This window comes from Salmo salar, chromosome ssa22 (genome assembly GCF_905237065.1).
Source record: "Salmo salar chromosome ssa22, Ssal_v3.1, whole genome shotgun sequence".
Classification (NCBI taxonomy): domain Eukaryota; kingdom Metazoa; phylum Chordata; class Actinopteri; order Salmoniformes; family Salmonidae; genus Salmo; species Salmo salar.
The window spans coordinates 59291006-59310813 of record NC_059463.1 but is presented as its reverse complement, the minus strand read 5'-3'; the positions used below and the strand labels follow the sequence as shown (position 1 = coordinate 59310813).

General features: G+C 45.1%; 1 protein-coding gene across 10 annotated transcripts in view; it reads left to right on the top strand.

The window, feature by feature from the left end:
• atp2b2 (ATPase plasma membrane Ca2+ transporting 2) overlaps nt 1-19808 on the top strand; it is a 212181-nt gene that overhangs the window by 64030 nt on the left and 128343 nt on the right. For all 10 annotated transcript variants that reach the window (XM_045705378.1, XM_045705371.1, XM_045705370.1 and 7 more), the window contains exon 3: nt 12468-12668. In XM_045705378.1, the coding sequence (XP_045561334.1) occupies nt 12468-12668 (201 nt within the window). The remainder of the gene's footprint in view (nt 1-12467; nt 12669-19808) is intronic.

Genomic DNA, 19808 nt, shown 5'->3' with positions numbered 1-19808 from the left:
CATAGAGGGCAATGGGTTCTATAACTGATTGAAGTATTTGTAGCCAGATCCTAATTGGGACGTTGAGTTTTATGTTCCTTCTGATGGCGTAGAAGGACCTTCTTTCCGTGTCTCTTAGATCGATGTAGGTATAATAATATTACAAAATTATTATTTTTACATTTCCAATCCCCCATATATTTTTGGGGTAAATATATATATCCATATACATGCACACATGCATACATATACACATATATACATACACATACCTATATAGACATACATACTTTTTAAAGAATATAACTTTTGTTATTTGTATTAATATCACCCTTCCCCCAATTGGAGTAAACTAATAAACACTTAGGCTTCTACCTTCAGTTTATTCATCTTATACACATTTTACAGACACAATCTATTTCACAATAGTTATATTTTGTTTGTTTTTAGTCCTTCCTCTATTTCTGATGTCCATCCAGTTTGATTTCTATTTGTAACTGTGCTATTTCACAACATTTTTGAACCTATATACATTTCACAGATTATTTTTATAATTCAACAGTGTCTAGATAGAATTTGTATTTTGTTGTCTTGGCTACTGGACCTTTGTTGTAACACCATTATTTTTTGTCTTACTGAGATTTACTGTCAGAAGATCTAGGTGCTGCTGTAGGCCCTCCTTGGTTGAGGACAGATCTAGGTGCTGCTGTGGGCCCTCCTTGGTTGAGGACAGATCTAGGTGCTGCTGTAGGCCCTCCTTGGTTGAGGACAGATCTAGGTGCTGCTGTAGGCCCTCCTTGGTTGGGGACAGATCTAGGTGCTGCTGTAGACCCTCCTTGGTTGGGGACAGATCTAGGTGCTGCTGTAGACCCTCCTTGGTTGGGGACAGATCTAGGTGCTGCTCTAGACCCTCCTTGGTTGGGGACAGATCTAGGTGCTGCTCTAGGCCCTCCTTGGTTGGGGACAGATCTAGGTGCTGCTCTAGGCCCTCCTTGGTTGGGGACAGATCTAGGTGCTGCTGTAGGCCCTCCTTGGTTGGGGACAGATCTAGGTGCTGCTGTAGGCCCTCCTTGGTTGGGGACAGATCTAGGTGCTGCTGTAGGCCCTCCTTGGTTGGGGACAGATCTAGGTGCTGCTCTAGGCCCTCCTTGGTTGGGGACAGATCTAGGTGCTGCTCTAGGCCCTCCTTGGTTGGGGACAGATCTAGGTGCTGCTCTAGGCCCTCCTTGGTTGGGGACAGATCTAGGTGCTGCTCTAGGCCCTCCTTGGTTGGGGACAGATCTAGGTGCTGCTGTAGACCCTCCTTGGTTGGGGACAGATCTAGGTGCTGCTCTAGGCCCTCCTTGGTTGGGGACAGAAGCACCAGATCATCAGCAAACAGTAGACATTTGATTTCTGAATCCAAATCAAATCAAAGTTTATTTGTCACGCGTGTGCCGAATACAACAGGTGTAGACCTTACAGTGAAATGCTTACTTACAGGCTCTAACCAACAATGCAGTTTTAAGAAAATACAAAAAAAGTAAGAGATAAGAATAACAAATAATTAAAGAGCAGCAGTAAATAACAATAGCAGGGGCTATATACAGGGGGGTACTGGTACAGAGTCAATGTGGAGGCTATATACAGGATATTACGGTACAGAGTCAGTGTGGAGACTATATACAGGGGTTACCAGTACAGAGTCAATGTGGAGGCTATATACAGGGTATTACGGTACAGAGTCAATGTGGAGGCTATATACAGGGTATTACGGTACAGAGTCAATGTGGAGGCTATATACAGGGGGTACTGGTACAGAGTCAATGTGGAGGCTATATACAGGGTATTACAGTACAGAGTCAATGTGGAGGCTATATACAGGGGGTACCGATACAGAGTCAATGTGGACACTATATACAGGGGGTACCGGTACAGAGTCAATGTGGAGGCTATATACAGGGGGTACCGGTACAGAGTCAATGTGGAGGCTATATACAGGGGGTACCGATACAGAGTCAATGTGGACACTATATACAGGGGGTACCGGTACAGAGTCAATGTGGAGGCTATATACAGGGGATACCGGTACAGAGTCAATGTGGAGGCTATATACAGGGGGTACCGGTAGAGAGTCAATGTGGAGACTATATACAGGGGGTACCGGTACAGAGTCAATGTGGAGGCTATATACAGGGTGTTACGGTACAGAGTCAATGTGGAGGCTATATACAGGGGGTATCGGTACAGAGTCAGTGTGGAGACTATGTACAGGGGGTACCGGTACAGAGTCAATGTGGAGGCTATATACAGGGTGTACCGGTACAGAGTCAATGTGGAGGCTATATACAGGGTGTACCGGTACAGTGTCAATGTGGAGGCTATATACAGGGGGTACCGGTACAGAGTCAATGTGGAGGCTATATACAGGGGGTACCGGTACAGTGTCAATGTGCGGGGGCACCGGTGTCGAGGTAATTGAGGTAATATGTACATGTAGGTAGAGTTATTAAAGTGACTATACATAGATAATAAACAGAGAGTAGCAGCATAGAAGGGGGGTGGCCAATGCAAATAGTCTGGGTAGCCATTTGATTAGCTGTTCCCCCAAGTCTTATGGCTTGGGGGAAGAAGCTGTTTAGAAGCCTCTTGGACCTAGACTTGGCGGCCCGGTACCACTTGCCGTGCGGTAGCAGAGAGAACAGTCTATGACTAGGGTGGTTGGTGTCTTTGACAATTTTTAGGGCCTTCCTTTGACACCGCCTGGTATAGAGGGCCTGGATGGCAGGAAGCTTGTCCCCAGTGATGTACTGGGCAGTACGCACTACCCTCTGTAGTGCCTTGCGGTCGGAGGCTGAGCAGTTGCCATACCAGGCAGTGACGCAACCAATCAGGATGCTCTCGATGGTGCAGCTGTAATCCTTTTGAGGATCTGAGGACCCATGCCAAACCTTTTCAGTCTCCTGAGGGGGAATAGGTTTTGTTGTGACCTCTTCACCACTGTCTTGGTGTGTTTAGACCATGTTAGTTTGTTGGTGATGTGGTCACCAAGGAACTTGAAGCTCTCAACCTGTTCCACTACAGCCCCGTCGATGAGAATAGGGGCGTGCTCGTTCCTCCTTTTGCTGTAGTTCACAATCATCTGCTTTGTCTTGATCACGTTGAGGGAGAGGTTGTTGTCCTTGCACCACACAGTCAAGTCTCTGACCTCCCTATAAGCTGTCTCGTCATTGTCGGTGATCAGGCCTACCACTGTTGTGTCGTCAGCAAACGTAATGATGGTGTTGGAGTCGTGCCTGGCCATGCAGTCATGACTGAACAGGGAGTACAGGAGGGAACTGAGCACGCACCCCTGAGGGGCCCCGTGCTGAGGATCAGCGTGGCGGATGTGTTGTCACCTACCCATACCACCTGGGGGCGGCCCGTCAGGAAGTCCAGGTTCTGTTGCAGAGGGAGGTGTTTAGTCCCAGGATCCTTAGCTTAGTGATGAGCTTTGAGGGCACTATGGTGTTGGAACACTGAGCTGTAGTCAATGAATAGCATTCTCACCACAGGTGTTCCTTTTGTCCAGGTGTGAAAGGGCAGTGTGGAGTGCAATAGAGATTGCATCATCTGTGGATCTGTTGGTACTTTACGCAAATTGGAGTGGGTCTAGGGTTTCTGGGATAATGGTGTTGATGTGAGCCTTGACCAGCCTTTCAAATGATTTCATGGCTACAGATGTGAGTGTTACGTTACCTTAGTGTTCTTGGGCACAAGGACTATGGTGGTCTGCTTGAAACATGTTGGTATTACAGACTCGGACAGGGAGAGGTTGAAAATGTTAGTGAAGGCACTTGCCAGTTGGTCAGCGCATGCTCGGAGTACACGTCCTGGTAATCCGTCTGTCCCTGTGTTGACCTGTTTAAAGGTCCTACTCACATCGGCTGTGGAGAGTGTGATAACACAGTCATCTGGAACAGCTGATGCTCTTATGCATGTTTCAGTGTTCCTTACATAGAAGTATTTTAGCTCGTCTGGTAGGCTTGTGTCACTGGGCAGCTTCCCTTTGTAGTCTGTAATGGTTTGCAAGCCCTGCCACGTCCGACGAGCATCGGAGTCGGTGTAGTACGATTTGATCTTAGTCCTGTATTGACGCTTTGCCTGTTTGATGGTTCGTCGGAGGGCATAGCGGGATTTCTTATAAGCTTCCGTGTTAGAGTCCCGCTCCTTGAAAGCGGCAGCTCTACCCTTTAGCTGTGTGTGTGTGTGTGTGTGTGTGTGTGTGTGTGTGTGTGTGTGTGTGTGTGTGTGTGTGTGTGTGTGTGTGTGTGTGTGTGTGTGTGTGTGTGTGTGATGCTGTGAGACATCAATGTGCTTCTATCTCTTCTCACACAGAGCAAGACAATTAAAAACAGAATGCTTAATGAGTCTATATATAACTGTAGTATTTAGAACACGGGCTGGTGGGAATTATACCGTTCTAACACTCTCTCTCTCTCTCTCTCATCTCTCTCTTTCTCTCTCACTCTCCCCCTCACACATTCACTCTCACTCTCTTTTTCTCTCTCTCTCTCTCACTCTCTCTTTCTCTCTCACTCTCCCCCTCACACATCACTCTCACTCTCTCTCTCTTTTTCTCTCTTTCTCTCTCTCACTCTCTCTCTCACTTGCTGACTGTTCTCAGGCTCAGACATGACCCTCACTGATCCCCTCCTCTATCTCTGCTGCTTCTCGTTTTATTGCTTTCTTGTCTTCTCTTTTTCTATCACTATCTCTATCTCTAGCACTATCTCTATCACTTTCTCTATCACTATCTCTATCTCTATCACTTTCTCTATCACTATCTCTATCTCTATCACTTTCTTTATCTCTATCACTTTCTCTATCTCTATCACTTTCTCTATCACTATCTCTATCTCTATCACTTTCTTTATCTCTATCTCTATCACTTTCTCTATCTCTGTCACTATCTCTATCTCTATCACTTTCTATATTTCTATATCACTTTCTCTATTACTGTCACTATCTCTATCACTTTCACTATCTATATCTCTATCTATATCTACATTACTAGCACTTTCTCTATCAATATCACTATCTCTATCTCCATCACTTTCTCTTTCACTTTATCTCTATCACTTTCTATATCACTATCTCTATCTCTATCACTATCTCCATCACTTTCTCTATCTCTATCACTTTCTCTATCTCTATCACTTTCTCTATCACTATCTCTATCTCTATCACTTTCTTTATCTCTATCTCTGTCACTATCTCTATCTCTATCACTTTCTCTATTACTGTCACTATCTCTATCACTTTCACTATCTATATCTCTATCTATATCTACATTACTAGCACTTTCTCTATCAATATCACTATCTCTATCACTATCTCCATCACTTTCTCTATCTCTATCACTATCTCCATCACTATCTCTATCACCAGCTCTATCACTTTCTCTATCACTTTCTCTATCCAACTTTCTATATCAGAACATTTCTTCCACACTTTATAGTGATATAGATAGTGAAAGTGATAGAGATAGAGATAGTGATAGAGAAAGTGATAGATAGTTATCTCTATCTCTATCACAATTTATATCACTATCACTTTCTCTATCACTATCTATAGTTATATCATTATCACTATCTCCATCACTTGCAATCTCTGTATCTCTATACTATCACTGTCACTATCACTATCAATATCTCTATCACCTTCACCATCTATATCTACATTACTAGCACTTTCTCTATCACTATCACTAGTCGAGAAAGAGTGATATCAATATATATATCACTATCTTTATCAATTTCTCTATCTCTATACATTTCTCTATATCTATCACTTTCTATATCACTTTCCTAGAGAAAATGATAGTGATATAGATAGTGAGTGATAGTTATCTCTATCATTTTCTCTATCACTATCTATATCTACATTACTAACACTTCTCTATCACTATCTCTATTACTATCTCCATCACTATCTCTTTCACTTTCTCTATCACTTTCTCTATCACTATCACTAGTCGAGAAAGAGTGATATCAATATATCTATCTCTATCTCTATCACTATCAATATATCTCTCTATCACTATCTCTATCACTTTCTATATCTCTATCACTTTCTATATCACTATCACTATCACTTTCTATATCACTTTCTCTATCACTTTCTATATCTCTATCACTTTCTATATCTCTATCAATATATCTCTCTATCACTATCTCTATCACTTTCTATATCTCTATCACTTTCTATATCTCTATCAATATATCTCTCTATCACTATCTCTATCACTTTCTATATCTCTATCACTCGCTATATCTCTATCACTATCACTTTCTATATCTCTATCACTTTTTATATCTCTATCGCTATCACTTTCTATATCTCTATCAATATATACTGCTCAAAAAAATAAAGGGAACACTTAAACAACACATCCTAGATCTGAATGAAATAAATAATCTTATTAAATACTTTTTTCTTTACATAGTTGAATGTGCTGACAACAAAATCACACAAAAATAATCTATGGAAATCCAATTTATCAACCCATGGAGGTCTGGATTTGGAGTCACACTCAAAATTAAAGTGGAAAACCACACTACAGGCTGATCCAACTTTGATGTAATGTCCTTAAAACAAGTCAAAATGAGGCTCAGTAGTGTGTGTGGCCTCCACGTACCTGTATGACCTCCCTACAATGCCTGGGCATGCTCCTGATGAGGTGGCGGATGGTCTCCTGAGGGATCTCCTCCCAGACCTGGACTAAAGCATCCGCCAACTCCTGGACAGTCTGTGGTGCAACGTGGCGTTGGTGGATGGAGCGAGACATGATGTCCCAGATGTGCTCAATTGGATTCAGGTCTGGGGAACGGGCGGGCCAGTCCATAGCATCAATGCCTTCCTCTTGCAGGAACTGCTGACACACTCCAGCCACATGAGTTCTAGCATTGTCTTGCATTAGGAGGAACCCAGGGCCAACCTCACCAGCATATGGTCTCACAAGGGGTCTGAGGATCTCATCTCGGTACCTAATGGCAGTCAGGCTACCTCTGGCGAGCACATGGAGGGCTGTGCGGCCCCCCAAAGAAATGCCACCCCACACCATGACTGACCCCCCGCCAAACCGGTCATGCTGGAGGATGTTGCAGGCAGCAGAACGTTCTCCACGGTGTCTCCAGACTCTGTCACGTCTGTCACATGTGCTCAGTGTGAACCTGCTTTCATCTGTGAAGAGCACAGGGCGCCAGTGGCGAATTTGCCAATCTTGGTGTTCTCTGGCAAATGCCAAACGTCCTGCACGGTGTTGGGCTGTAAGCACAACCCCCACCTGTGGACGTCGGGCCCTCATACCACCCTCATGGAGTCTGTTTCTGACTGTTTGAGCAGACACATGCACATTTGTGGCCTGCTGGAGGTCCTTTTGCAGGGCTCTGGCAGTGCTCCTCCTGCTCCTCCTTGCACAAAGGTGGAGGTAGCGGTCCTGCTGCTGGGTTGTTGCCCTCCTACGGCCTCCTCCACGTCTCCTGATGTACTGGCCTGTCTCCTGGTAGCGCCTCCATGCTCTGGACACTACGCTGACAGACACAGCAAACCTTCTTGCCACAGCTCGCATTGATGTGCCATCCTGGATGAGCTGCACTACCCGAGCCACTTGTGTGGGTTGTAGACTCCGTCTCATGCTACCACTAGAGTGAAAGCACCGCCAACATTCAAAAGTGACCAAAACATCAGCCAGGAAGCATAGGAACTGAGAAGTGGTCTGTGGTCCCCACCTGCAGAACCACTCCTTTATTGGGGGTGTCTTGCTAATTGCCTATAATTTCCACCTGTTGTCTATTCCATTTGCACAACAGCATGTGAAATGTATTGTCAATCAGTGTTGCTTCCTAAGTGGACAGTTTAATTTCACAGAAGTGTGATTGACTTGGAGTTACATTGTGTTGTTTAAGTGTTCCCTTTATTTTTTTGAGCAGTGTATCTGTCTATATCACTTTCTATATCTCTATCAATATATCTATCTCTATCACAATCACTTTCTCTTTCTCTATCACTATCTCTATCACTTTCTCTATCACTATCTATATCACTTTCTATATCTCTATCAATATATCTATCTCTATCTCTATAAAATAAAAAATAATATCAAGTGTGGAGGAAATGTTCTTGCTGGAGTGCCTTTGTTACAACTATGAAACAGAAAACATATGTATTGGAACACGGTAACAGCTTATTGTTTAATAACGACAAAATAAAAAATACTCCAACAACTGTATGCCTACATGTGTTGCAAAAGACATGCGGTCCAATGATGAAAATATCAGTAGTTTAAAGATGATTATAACCGCCAAGTGGTCTTGATAAATAGTGAAACTCCACACAGAAGTAATAATGGCATTATAGTTAATGTGGCGATATGACAGCAGTCCAAAAAAATAGTTGCAGTCCATTGTTGTCAACTTGTGCTTAGATGGCGGCCATCTTCAACAGCATTAGTTGCATTTCATTTTGCTGTTAGCCCTTGTCCTAACAGTTGACACAATTTTCCTTTCACTTGCTTGACACGCTTTGACATACCTTTGTTTGGTTGTAGTGCGTAATAGTCTCTGGTTTTCTCTTTGTTGTGTACCTGTTGTCTTGTCATTCTTCAGGTGCCTTGTTTTGCACAGAGGGAGGGACGCTCCCGTCTCACTTTGTTCATGGTGCAGGCCAGACTTGTCTTCTTTGCAAGCAATTTGTTCACCAATGAGAGTGAAGTGAAGAAACTGTCCCATGGTGACATTTCTCACCTTGCCAACATAAGATCTCTGACACTTGCTCACCTGCTGCCCAATGGAGATATTTTCCCAGATATTGAAAGCCGTTCAGCAATAGAATGGTGATCACATACAGTGGATTCTGAAAGTATTCAGATCCCTTGACTTTTTCCACATTTTGTTACTTTACAGCCTTATTCTAAAGTGGATTAAATTAAAAATGTCCTCATCAATCTACACACAAAACCCATAATGACAAATCAAAAACAGTTTTTTTTTAATTTGTAAAAATGTATTCAAAATAAAAAACAGATACCTTACTTACATAAGTATTCAGACCCTTTGCTATGAGACTCGAAATTGAGCTCAGGTGCATCCTGTTTCCATTGATCATCATTGAGATGTTTCTACAACTTAAATTCAATTGATTGGACATGATTTGGAAAGGCACACATCTGTCTATATAAGGTCCCACAGTTGACAGTGCATGTCAGAGCAAAAACCAAGCCATGAGGTTGAAGGAATTGTCCGTAGAGCTCCGAGACAGGATTGTGTCAAGGCACAGATCTGAGGAAGGGTACCAAAAAATGTCTGCAGCATTGAAGGTCACTGAGAACACAGTGGCCTCCATCATTCTTAAATGGAAGAAGTTTGGAACCACCAAGACTCTTCCTAGAGCCGGCCGCCCGGCCAAACTGAGCAATCAGGGGAAAATGGCCTTGGTCAGGGACGTGACCAAGAATCCGATGGTCACTCTGACAGAGCTCCAGAGTTCCTCTGTGGATATGGGAGAACCTTACAGACGGACAACCATCTCTGCAGCGCTCCACCAATCAGGCCTTTATGGTAGAGTGGCCAGACGGAAGCCACTCCTCAGTAAAAGGCACATGACCGCATGCTTTGGAGTTTGCCGAAAGGCACCTAAAGGACTCTCAGACCATGAGAAACAAGATTCTCTGATCTGATGAAACCAAGATTGAACTCTTTGGCCTGAATGCCAAGTGCCACATCTGGAGGAAACCTGGCACCATCTCTACAGTGAAGCATGGTGGTGGCAGCATCATGCTGTGGGGATGTTTTTCAGCAGCAGGGACTGGGAGACTAGTCAGGATCGAGGGAAAGATGAACGGAGCAAAGTACAGACAGATCCTTGGTGAAAACCTGTTGGAGCGGAGAAGAGGAGCGGAGCAGGCCCTACTGCTGGAGAAGGAGTGGAGCAGGCCCTACTGTTGGAGAAGGAGGGGAGCAGGTCCTACTGTTGGAGAAGGAGGGGAGAAGGCCCTACTGTTGGAGAAGGAGTGGAGCAGGCCCTACTGTTGGAGAAGAGGAGGGGAGCAGGTCCTACTGTTGGAGAAGGAGGGGAGCAGGCCCTACTGTTGGAGAAGAGGGGAGCAGGCCCTACTGTTGGAGAAGGAGGGGAGCAGGCCCTACTGTTGGAGAAGGAGTGGAGCAGGCCCTACTGTTGGAGAAGGAGGGGAGCAGGCCCTACTGTTGGAGAAGGAGTGGAGCAGGCCCTACTGTTGGAAAAGGAGTGGAGCAGGCCCTACTGTTGGAGAAGGAGTGGAGCAGGCACTACTGTTGGAGAGGGAGGGGAGCAGGCCCTACTGTTGGAGAAGGAGTGGAGCAGGCCCTACTGTTGGAAAAGGAGTGGAGCAGGCCCTACTGTTGGAGAAGGAGTGGAGCAGGCCCTACTGTTGGAGAAGGAGTGGAGCAGGCCCTACTGTTGGAGAAGGAGGGGAGAAGGCCCTACTGTTGGAGAAGGAGGGGAGCAGGCCCTACTGTTGGGAGAAGGAGGGGAGCAGGCCCTACTGTTGGAGAAGGAGGGGAGCAGGCCCTACTGTTGGAGAAGGAGGGGAGCAGGCCCTACTGTTGGAGAAGGAGGGGAGCAGGCCCTACTGTTGGAGAAGGAGGGGAGCAGGCCCTACTGTTGGAGAAGGAGTGGAGCAGGCCCTACTGTTGGAGAAGGAGTGGAGCAGGCCCTACTGTTGGAGAAGGAGGGGAGAAGGCCCTACTGTTGGAGAAGGAGGGGAGCAGGCCCTACTGTTGGAAAAGAGGGGAGCAGAGGGGAGCAGGCCCTACTGGGTGAAAACCTTTCAAAAAAATCACATGCCCTCTTAAAACTGGTTCTAACTTCAGTTGTGTTTGTGATATTGACAGTGTGTTATATGGTCTTATTTAGTAAAGGCGAAGGACGGAGGAGAGCAGTCAACGTGTGTTATTCACTGCAGTCTGATGGCTCTTAATATAACACCACCAGTTCATCACAGCAGTCTGGTGGACAGGCTAAAACACGGGCCACCAATCCTGTTTATTGGGGGGGTACCCCAATCACATTTACCCGGGGGGGTACCCCAATCACATTTATCGGGGGGGGGGTACCCCAATCACATTTATCCGGGGGGGTACCCCAATCACATTTATCCGGGGGTACCCCAATCACATTTATCCGGGGTACCCCAATCACATTTCCGTCCCCAATCACATTTACCCGGGGGGTACCCCAATCACATTTACCCAGGGGGGTACCCCAATCACATTTACCCAGGGGGGGTACCCCAATCACATTTACCCGGGGGGGTACCCCAATCACATTTACCGGGGGGGTACCCCAATCACATTTACTCAAGGGGGGTACCCCAATCACATTTACCCAGGGGGGTACCCCAATCACATTTACCTGGGGGTACCCCAATCACATTTATCCGGGGGGTACCCCAATCACATTTACCCAGGGGGGGTACCCCAATCACATTTACCCGGGGGGGTACCCCAATCACATTTACCGGGTACCCCAATCACATTTATCGGGGTACCCCAATCACATTTATCCGGGGGTACCCCAATCACATTTACCGGGGGTACCCCAATCACATTTACCCGGGGGTACCCCAATCACATTTACCCGGGGGGGCAGCCCCAATCACATTTACCCGGGGGGGGTACCCCAATCACATTTACCCGGGGGGGTACCCCAATCACATTTACCCAGGGGGGGTACCCCAATCACATTTACCCAGCTGCTGCTCAGTTTGACCCGCTCCAGTATCCTCATGCCAGTGGATAGTTGTTGTATGAATAGTCTGGTGTTGTAACTGTCAAGTCTTCTTTGTGAGAAATTTGGAAATCAAGGTTGGTGTGTGGGTGGTTGGTTGGTGTGTGGGTGGTTGGTGTATGGGTGGTTGGTGGATGGGTGGTTTGTGTATTTTTGGTTGGTGTGTGTATGGGTGGTTGGTGTGTGGGTGGTTGGTGTGTGGGTGGTTGGTGTATGGGTGGTTGGTGTATGGGTGGTTGGTGTGTGGGTGGTTGGTGTATGGGTGGTTTGTGTGTGGGTGGTTGGTGTATGGGTGGTTGGTGTGTGGGTGGTTGGTGTGTGGGTGGTTGGTGTGTGGGTGGTTTATGTGTGAGTGGTTTGTGTATGGGTGGTTGGTGGATGGGTGGTTGGTGGATGGGTGGTTGGTGGATGGGTGGTTGGTGTATGGGTGGTTTGTGTGTGGGTGGTTGGTGGATGGGTGGTTGGTGTATGGGTGGTTTGTGTGTGGGTGGTTGGTGTATGGGTGGTTTGTGTATGGGTGGTATGTGTATGGGTGGTATGTGTGTGTTCTCTAGTAGAGTGTGTGGAGGAGACAGAGGAAAACAGACAGTGTATTGTCATAGAGAGAGAGAGAGAGAGAGAGAGAGAGAGAAACAGAAACATATGTAGATGGGATTTGTACAATAGATCAATTTAATTAAATTCTTAATTCTCTCTCCAAACAGGCTTAACAGGAGATGTAACTGACCTAGATAAGAGGAAAGAAGTATATGGGGAAAACCTTATACCTCCAAAGAAGCCAAAGACCTTCCTCCAGTTAGTTTGGGAGGCCCTGCAGGACGTGACTCTGATCATCCTGGAGGTGGCTGCCCTGATCTCTCTGGGACTGTCCTTCTATCAGCCTCCGGGAGGAGACAGCGGAGAATGTGAGTACTGACACACACACACACACACACACACACACACACACACACACACACACACACACACACACACAGACACAGACACACACACAGACACATATATTAACACACATTCAGTATGCAGGCAGACACACACACACACACTCCTCGAAAGCCAAGGAGATCTAGGGGAGAAGGGGGTGTCGACGCTGGGTATGCGCCAAGGGAGATCTGGGGGAGGGGGGGGGAGGAGTAATGTAATTTTTCACCAGATAAGTAACCTTTAGGTGAAGGACATACATCAACTCTCTACCTGGGCTGTAAGGAAGACTGGGGTTTAAACAGAGAGTTACAGGAAAGGAGGACAGAACATTAAGACTGCGTCACAAATGGCATGTTATTCTGTATGTAGTGCACTACTTTTGACCAGGGCCCATAGGGAATAGGGTGCCATTTGACCAGGGTCCATAGGGAATAGGGTACCATTTGACCAGGGTCCATAGGGAATAGGGTACCATTTGACCAGGGTCCATAGGGAATAGGGTACCATTTGACCAGGGCCCATAGGGAATAGGCTACCATTTGACCAGGGCCCATAGGGAATAGGGTACCATTTGACCAGGGCCCATAGGGAATAGGGGACCATTTGACCAGGGCCCATAGGGAATAGGGGACCATTTGACCAGGGCCCATAGGGAATAGGGGACCATTTGACCAGGGCCCATAGGGAATAGGGGACCATTTGACCAGGGCCCATAGGGAATAGGGTACCATTTGACCAGGGCTCATAGGGAATAGGCTACCATTTGACCAGGGCCCATAGGGAATAGGGGACCATTTGACCAGGGCCCAGATCCAATAGGTCTGTCAGAAGGTTGGGCTTTACATCTCACATATACAAAAACGTTGGACTGAATTGTTGTATTAACTTTAAGTAGCCGAGGTCTGCCAGGTTCAGATCGCTTATAATAGTGTCATATTTTAGTCTTGTAAAACATAACATCTACAGTAAAAATGGAGACAAGGTTATAAAAGTAAGCTGATAAAGCATCGACATACAATATACACACCTGAACATGGGATAGCAATATATATATATATATATATATATATATATATATATATATATATATATATATATATATATATATACAGTGGGGCAAAAAAGTATTTAGTCAGCCACCAATTGTGCAAGTTCTCCCACTTAAAAAGATGAGAGAGGCCTGTAATTTTCATCACGTCAACTATGACAGACAAAATGAGAAAAAAAATTCCAGAAAATCACATTGTAGGATTTTTAATGAATTTATTTGCAAATTATGGTGGAAAATAAGTATTTGCTCAATAACAAAAGTTTCTCAATACTTTGTTATATACCCTTTGTTGGCAATGACACAGGTCAAACGTTTTCTGTAAGCCTTCACAAGGTTTTCACACACTGTTGCTGGTATTTTGGCCCATTCCTCCATGCAGATCTCCTCTAGAGCAGTGATGTTTTGGGGCTGTCGCTGGGCAACATGGACTTTCAACTCCCTCCAAAGATTTTCTATGGGGTTGAGATCTGGAGACTGGCTAGGCCACTCCAGGACCTTGAAATGCTTCTTACGAAGCCCCTCCTTCGTTGCCCGGGCGGTGTGTTTGGGATCATTGTCATGCTGAAAGACCCAGCCACGTTTCATCTTCAATGCCCTTGCTGATGGAAGGAGGTTTTCACTCTATATCTCACGATACATGGCCCCATTCATTCTTTCCTTTACACGGATCAGTCGTCCTGGTCCCTTTGCAGAAAAACAGCCCCAAAGCATGATGTTTCCACCCCCATGCTTCACAGTAGGTATGGTGTTCTTTGGATGCAACTCAGCATTCTTTGTCCTCCAAACACAACGAGTTGAGTTTTTACCAAAAAGTTATATTTTGGTTTCATCTGACCATATGACATTCTCCCAATCCTCTTCTGGATCATCCAAATGCCCTCTAGCAAACTTCAGACGGGCCTGGACATGTACTGGCTTAAGCAGGGGGACACGTCTGGCACTGCAGGATTTGAGTCCCTGGCGGCGTAGTGTGTTACTGATGGTAGGCTTTGTTACTTTGGTCCCAGCTCTCTGCAGGTCATTCACTAGGTCCCCCCGTGTGGTTCTGGGATTTTTGCTCACTGTTCTTGTGATCATTTTGACCCCACGGGGTGAGATCTTGCATGGAGCCCCAGATCGAGGGAGATATCAGTGGTCTTGTATATCTTCCATTTCCTAATAATTGCTCCCACAGTTGATTTCTTCAAACCAAGCTGCTTACCTATTGCAGATTCAGTCTTCCCAGCCTGGTGCAGGTCTACAATTTTGTTTCTGGTGTACTTTGACAGCTCTTTGGTCTTGGCCATAGTGGAGTTTGGAGTGTGACTGTTTGAGGCTGTAGACAGGTGTCTTTTATACTGATAACAAGTTCAAACAGGTGTCATTAATACAGGTAATGAGTGGAGGACAGAGGAGCCACTTAAAGAAGAAGTTACAGGTCTGTGAGAGCCAGAAATCTTGCTTGTTTGTAGGTGACCAAATACTTATTTTCCACCATCATTTGCAAATAAATTCATTAAAAATCCTCCAATGTGATTTTCTGGATTTTTTTTCCTCATTTTGTCTGTCATAGTTGACGTGTACCTATGATGAAAATTACAGGCCTCTCTCATCTTTTTAAGTGGGAGAACTTGCACAATTGGTGGCTGACTAAATACTTTTTTGCCCCACTGTATATATAGTCTAGTCTGAAAACAGTAGTGAAATAAATGTTCAGACCCAGAATATTACTGCAACGGTACCTTACGTTGTAGGAACGTTCAGTGTTTGCTGGGGAGAGTCCCCCCCCAGGTTGGGGGCTGTGGTGAAAGAATGAAGCAGGGCCCATATTGGCTGTCTGGTCTGTCCTCGCGTGTTGTCTTGTTGTTTGTCTTGACACATAACACTGACGTTGTCTATGGTTTTCGGGTCAGTGTCTGTCTGTCTGTGAAGGAAGATGCATCATGTCTGTGCTCAGACATCACAGGCGTTCAGATTGGTCAATTACTGATTCCATACTGCAGCCATCCGAGTCTGCAGATTGCAGTCACATACTGCAGCCACCCCAGTCTTCAGATTGCAGTCACATTTTTTATTTATTTATTTCACCTTTATTTAACCAGGTAGGCTAATTGAGAACAAGTTCTCATTTGCAACTGCGACCTGGCCAAGATAAAGCAAAGCAGTTCGACACATACAACAACACAGAGTTACACATGGAATAAACAAACATACAATCAATAATACAGTAGAAAAATCTATATACAGCATGTGCAAATGAGGTAGTATAAGAGAGGTAAGGCAATAAATAGGTTATGGTGGCGAAGTAATTACAATAAAGGAATTAAACACTGGAATGGTAGATGTGCAGAAGATGAATGTGCAAGTAGAGATACTGGGGTGCAAAGGAGAAAGATAAATAAATAAATACAGTTTGGGGATGAGGTAGGTAGATTGGATGGGCTGTTTACAGATGGGCTATGTACAGGTGCAGTGATCTGTGAGCTGCTCTGACAGCTGGTGCTTAAAGCTAGTGAGGGAGATATGAGTCTCCAGCTTCAGTGATTTTTGCAGTTCGTTCCAGTCATTGGCAGCAGAGAACTGGAAGGAGAGGCAGCCAAAGGAAAAATTGGCTATGGGGGTGACCGGTGAGATATGCCTGCTGGAGCGCGTGCCACGGGTGGGTGCTGCTATGGTGACCAGTGAGCTGAGATAAGGTGGGGCTTTGCCTAGCAGAGACTTGTAGATGACCTGGAGCCAGTGGGTTTGGCGACGAGTATGAAGCGAGGGCAAGCCAACGAGAGCATACAGGTCGCAGTAGTGGGTAGTATATGGGGCTTTGGTGACAAACAGCCACCGCAGTCTGCAGATTGCAGTCACATACTGCAGCCACCCCAGTCTGCAGATTGCAGTCACATAGTGCAGCCACCCCAGTCTGCAGCCCCAACGCTAGATAATCGAAGTCATTGAGGGCTGAGAAATCAATACAAATCCCAGAGAGAGAACCTAGCCTGGTCCCAGATCTGTTTGTGCATTCTTGTCCTATCTCCTACAGGTATGACAATGATCATAGGAGTTGGCAAGACAGTACAAACAGATCTGGGACCAGAAATTGGCGAAAAAGGCGAGAAAAAAAATGTATTGAGGTCCCAACACAGGCCAATATTTCTCTTAACCCCCCATTATTAGCAATATAATGGTAATTTTACCCCCCAAAATAATCCAATTTAGAAAAGCCCTATGAGCTAAAGGCCCCATTGTAATCAGAACTTGTTCTCAAAAGGCCTACCTGGTTAAATAAAGGTGAAATAAAAATAAAATACATTTGCTAGAGTTTTCCTATGGCCAGTCTGTCTCTGACACGATGTGGAGAGGACTGAGGAGTATACAGTATGAAACCTATGGCTGGAGTGTGCATGTACGATTGTGTGTGTGTGTGTGTGTGTGTGTGTGTGTGTGTGTGTGTGTGTGTGTGTGTGTGTGTGTGCAACCTGAAACCATCATCCTCAAAAGCCTCAAAAGCATCAGAGAATAAAATATGAGGTTGACTTTAGATTGATTCAGAGAATAAAAGACCTAAGTTTGATTAGCATATCAAATCCCACCGCTGCATTTTAAAAGACATGAAAGTGTTTGTTTAAAGAGGAGGCTGAATTACCTGATTTGGCCTTGTTTTGGGGCTTTGTTCGTTAGTTTGCTTCGCGAAGCAACACACTACCGTTATTCGTCTTGACTTATTAGGTGAAGCAAAAGTCCCGACTTTAAATCTTTGTTGTTCTTCTTTGTAGTTGTTGTTGTCTTTTTCTTTCTACTCCTCTTACATCCTTTAAACTAGAAACGCTGTTTAAACTGTACATTTTCTCTGCTGAAAATTTTGTGCAACTTCCAGCGAGCGTTTACTGTGAACACTGAGGCTGGTACCTGCTTTAAGTTACAGTTTTAACAGTGACCAAGTAGACCCAAATGCAGACACAGGAGGCAGATGGTTGAGCTTTGATATTTATTATAACAAAAGGGGCAGGCAAAAGGCAGGTCGGGGACAGGCGAGAGTTCATAAACCAGGTCAGAGTCCAAACAGTACCAGGGGATAGGCAGGCTCGAGGTCAGGACAGGCAGGGGTTCAGTGAACAGGTCCGAGTCCACAGCACCATGCGATAGGCAGGCTCGAGGTCAGGACAGACAGAGTGGTCAGGCAGGCGGATTCGGCGTCAGGACAGGCAAGGGTCAAAACCAGGCGGGCTAGGAAAAAATAGAGACTGGGGAAAAATAGGAGCTAGGAAAAACACTGGTTGGCAAAACAAGACGAACTGGCACAGAGAGACAGGAAACACAGGGATAAATACACCAGGGACTAATGGGGAAAACAGGTGACACCTGGAGGTGGGTGGAGACAATCACAAAGACAGGTGAAACAGATCAGGGCGTGACAATTTGATCATATGTAGGCCTACCAGAGTGGTCTACCATAAAAACAATGGAGAAAATGCATCCTATAACATTTTAACATGGAAATAGCTGTTCTATCATTCAGCCTACAGTAGCAGCCAATGTATGGTATTCCATGTAGGCCTACATTTCATGAGACTTTCAACAACAAAAAAACATGCAGGGCGTGATGTAACAGTATAGCTTCTGTCCCTCTCCTCGCCCCTACCTGGGCTCGAACCAGGGACCCTCTGCACACATCGACGACAGCCACCCTCGAAGCATCGTTACCCATCGCTCCACAAAAGCCACGGCCCTTGCAGAGCAAGGGGGAACAACTACTTCAAGGTCTCAGAGCGAGTGACGTCACCGATTGAAACGCTACTAGCGCGCACCCTGCCTAACTAGCTAGCCATTTCACACCGGTTACACTGACATTAACCTCTATGGGCTAGGTGGGACGCTAGCGTGCCACCCGTGGTGCACTCCATCAACAGCAGGTGCATTTCAAGAGCGGCAAATTTGAATCCAAATAAATGTCAAAATTCAAATTTTTCAAACATACAACTATTTTACACCCTTTGAAAGATAAACATCTCCTTAATCTAACCACGTTTTACGATTTCAAAAAGGTTTTACGGCGAAAGCATAAATTTAGAGTATGTTAGGACAGTACATTTACAAGAGTTGTGTGTAATGTTTTGTCAATTCAAAGACAGGGTCACCAAAACCATAAAACCAGCTAAAATGATGCACTAACCTTTTACAATCTCCATCAGATGACACTCCTAGGACATTATGTTAGACAATGCATGCATTTTTAGTTCTATCAAGTTCATATTTATATCCAAAAACAGCGTTTTACTATGGCATTGATGTTGAGGAAATCGTTTCCCTCCAATAACCGGCAGTCAAGTCAGCACCACTAATTAAATAATTAAAATTAGAAAACATTGGTAAAATATTATATTGTCATTTAAAGAATTATAGATTTACATCTCTTGAACGCAATCAACTTGCCAGATTTAAAAATAACCTTACTGGGAAATCACACTTTGCAATAATCTGAGCACTGCGCCCAGAAAAATACGCGTTGCGATACAGACTAGACGTCATGTTGGGGAGATCTAAAATCGAAAATACTATGTAAATAATCCATTACCTTTGATTCTCTTCATCAGATGTCACTTCCAGGTATCACAGGTCCATAACGAATGTAGTTTTGTTCAAAAAAGCTCATCATTTATGTCCAAAAATCTCCGTCTTGTTAGCACATGATCTAAGCCAGCCGGACTTCTCGTCATGAACGAGGGGAAAAAATATATTTACGTTCGTTCAAACATGTCAAACGTTGTATAGCATAAATCATTAGGGCCTTTTTTAACCAGAACATGAATAATATTCAAGGTGGACGAATGCATACTCTTTTATAACGTATTGGAACGAGGGTACCCAACATGAACTCGCGCGCCAGGTGTCTAATGGGCCATCATCGTTCCATGGCTCTTGTTCGGTCAGATCTCCCTCCAGAAGACTCAAAACACTTTGTAAAGGCTGGTGACATCTAGTGGAAGCAATAGGAAGTGCCAAAATATTCCTCAGCCCCTGTGTTTTTCAATGGGATAGGTTTAAAGGTAATACAACACATCAGGTATCCACTTCCTGTCAGAAAATGTCTCAGGGTTTT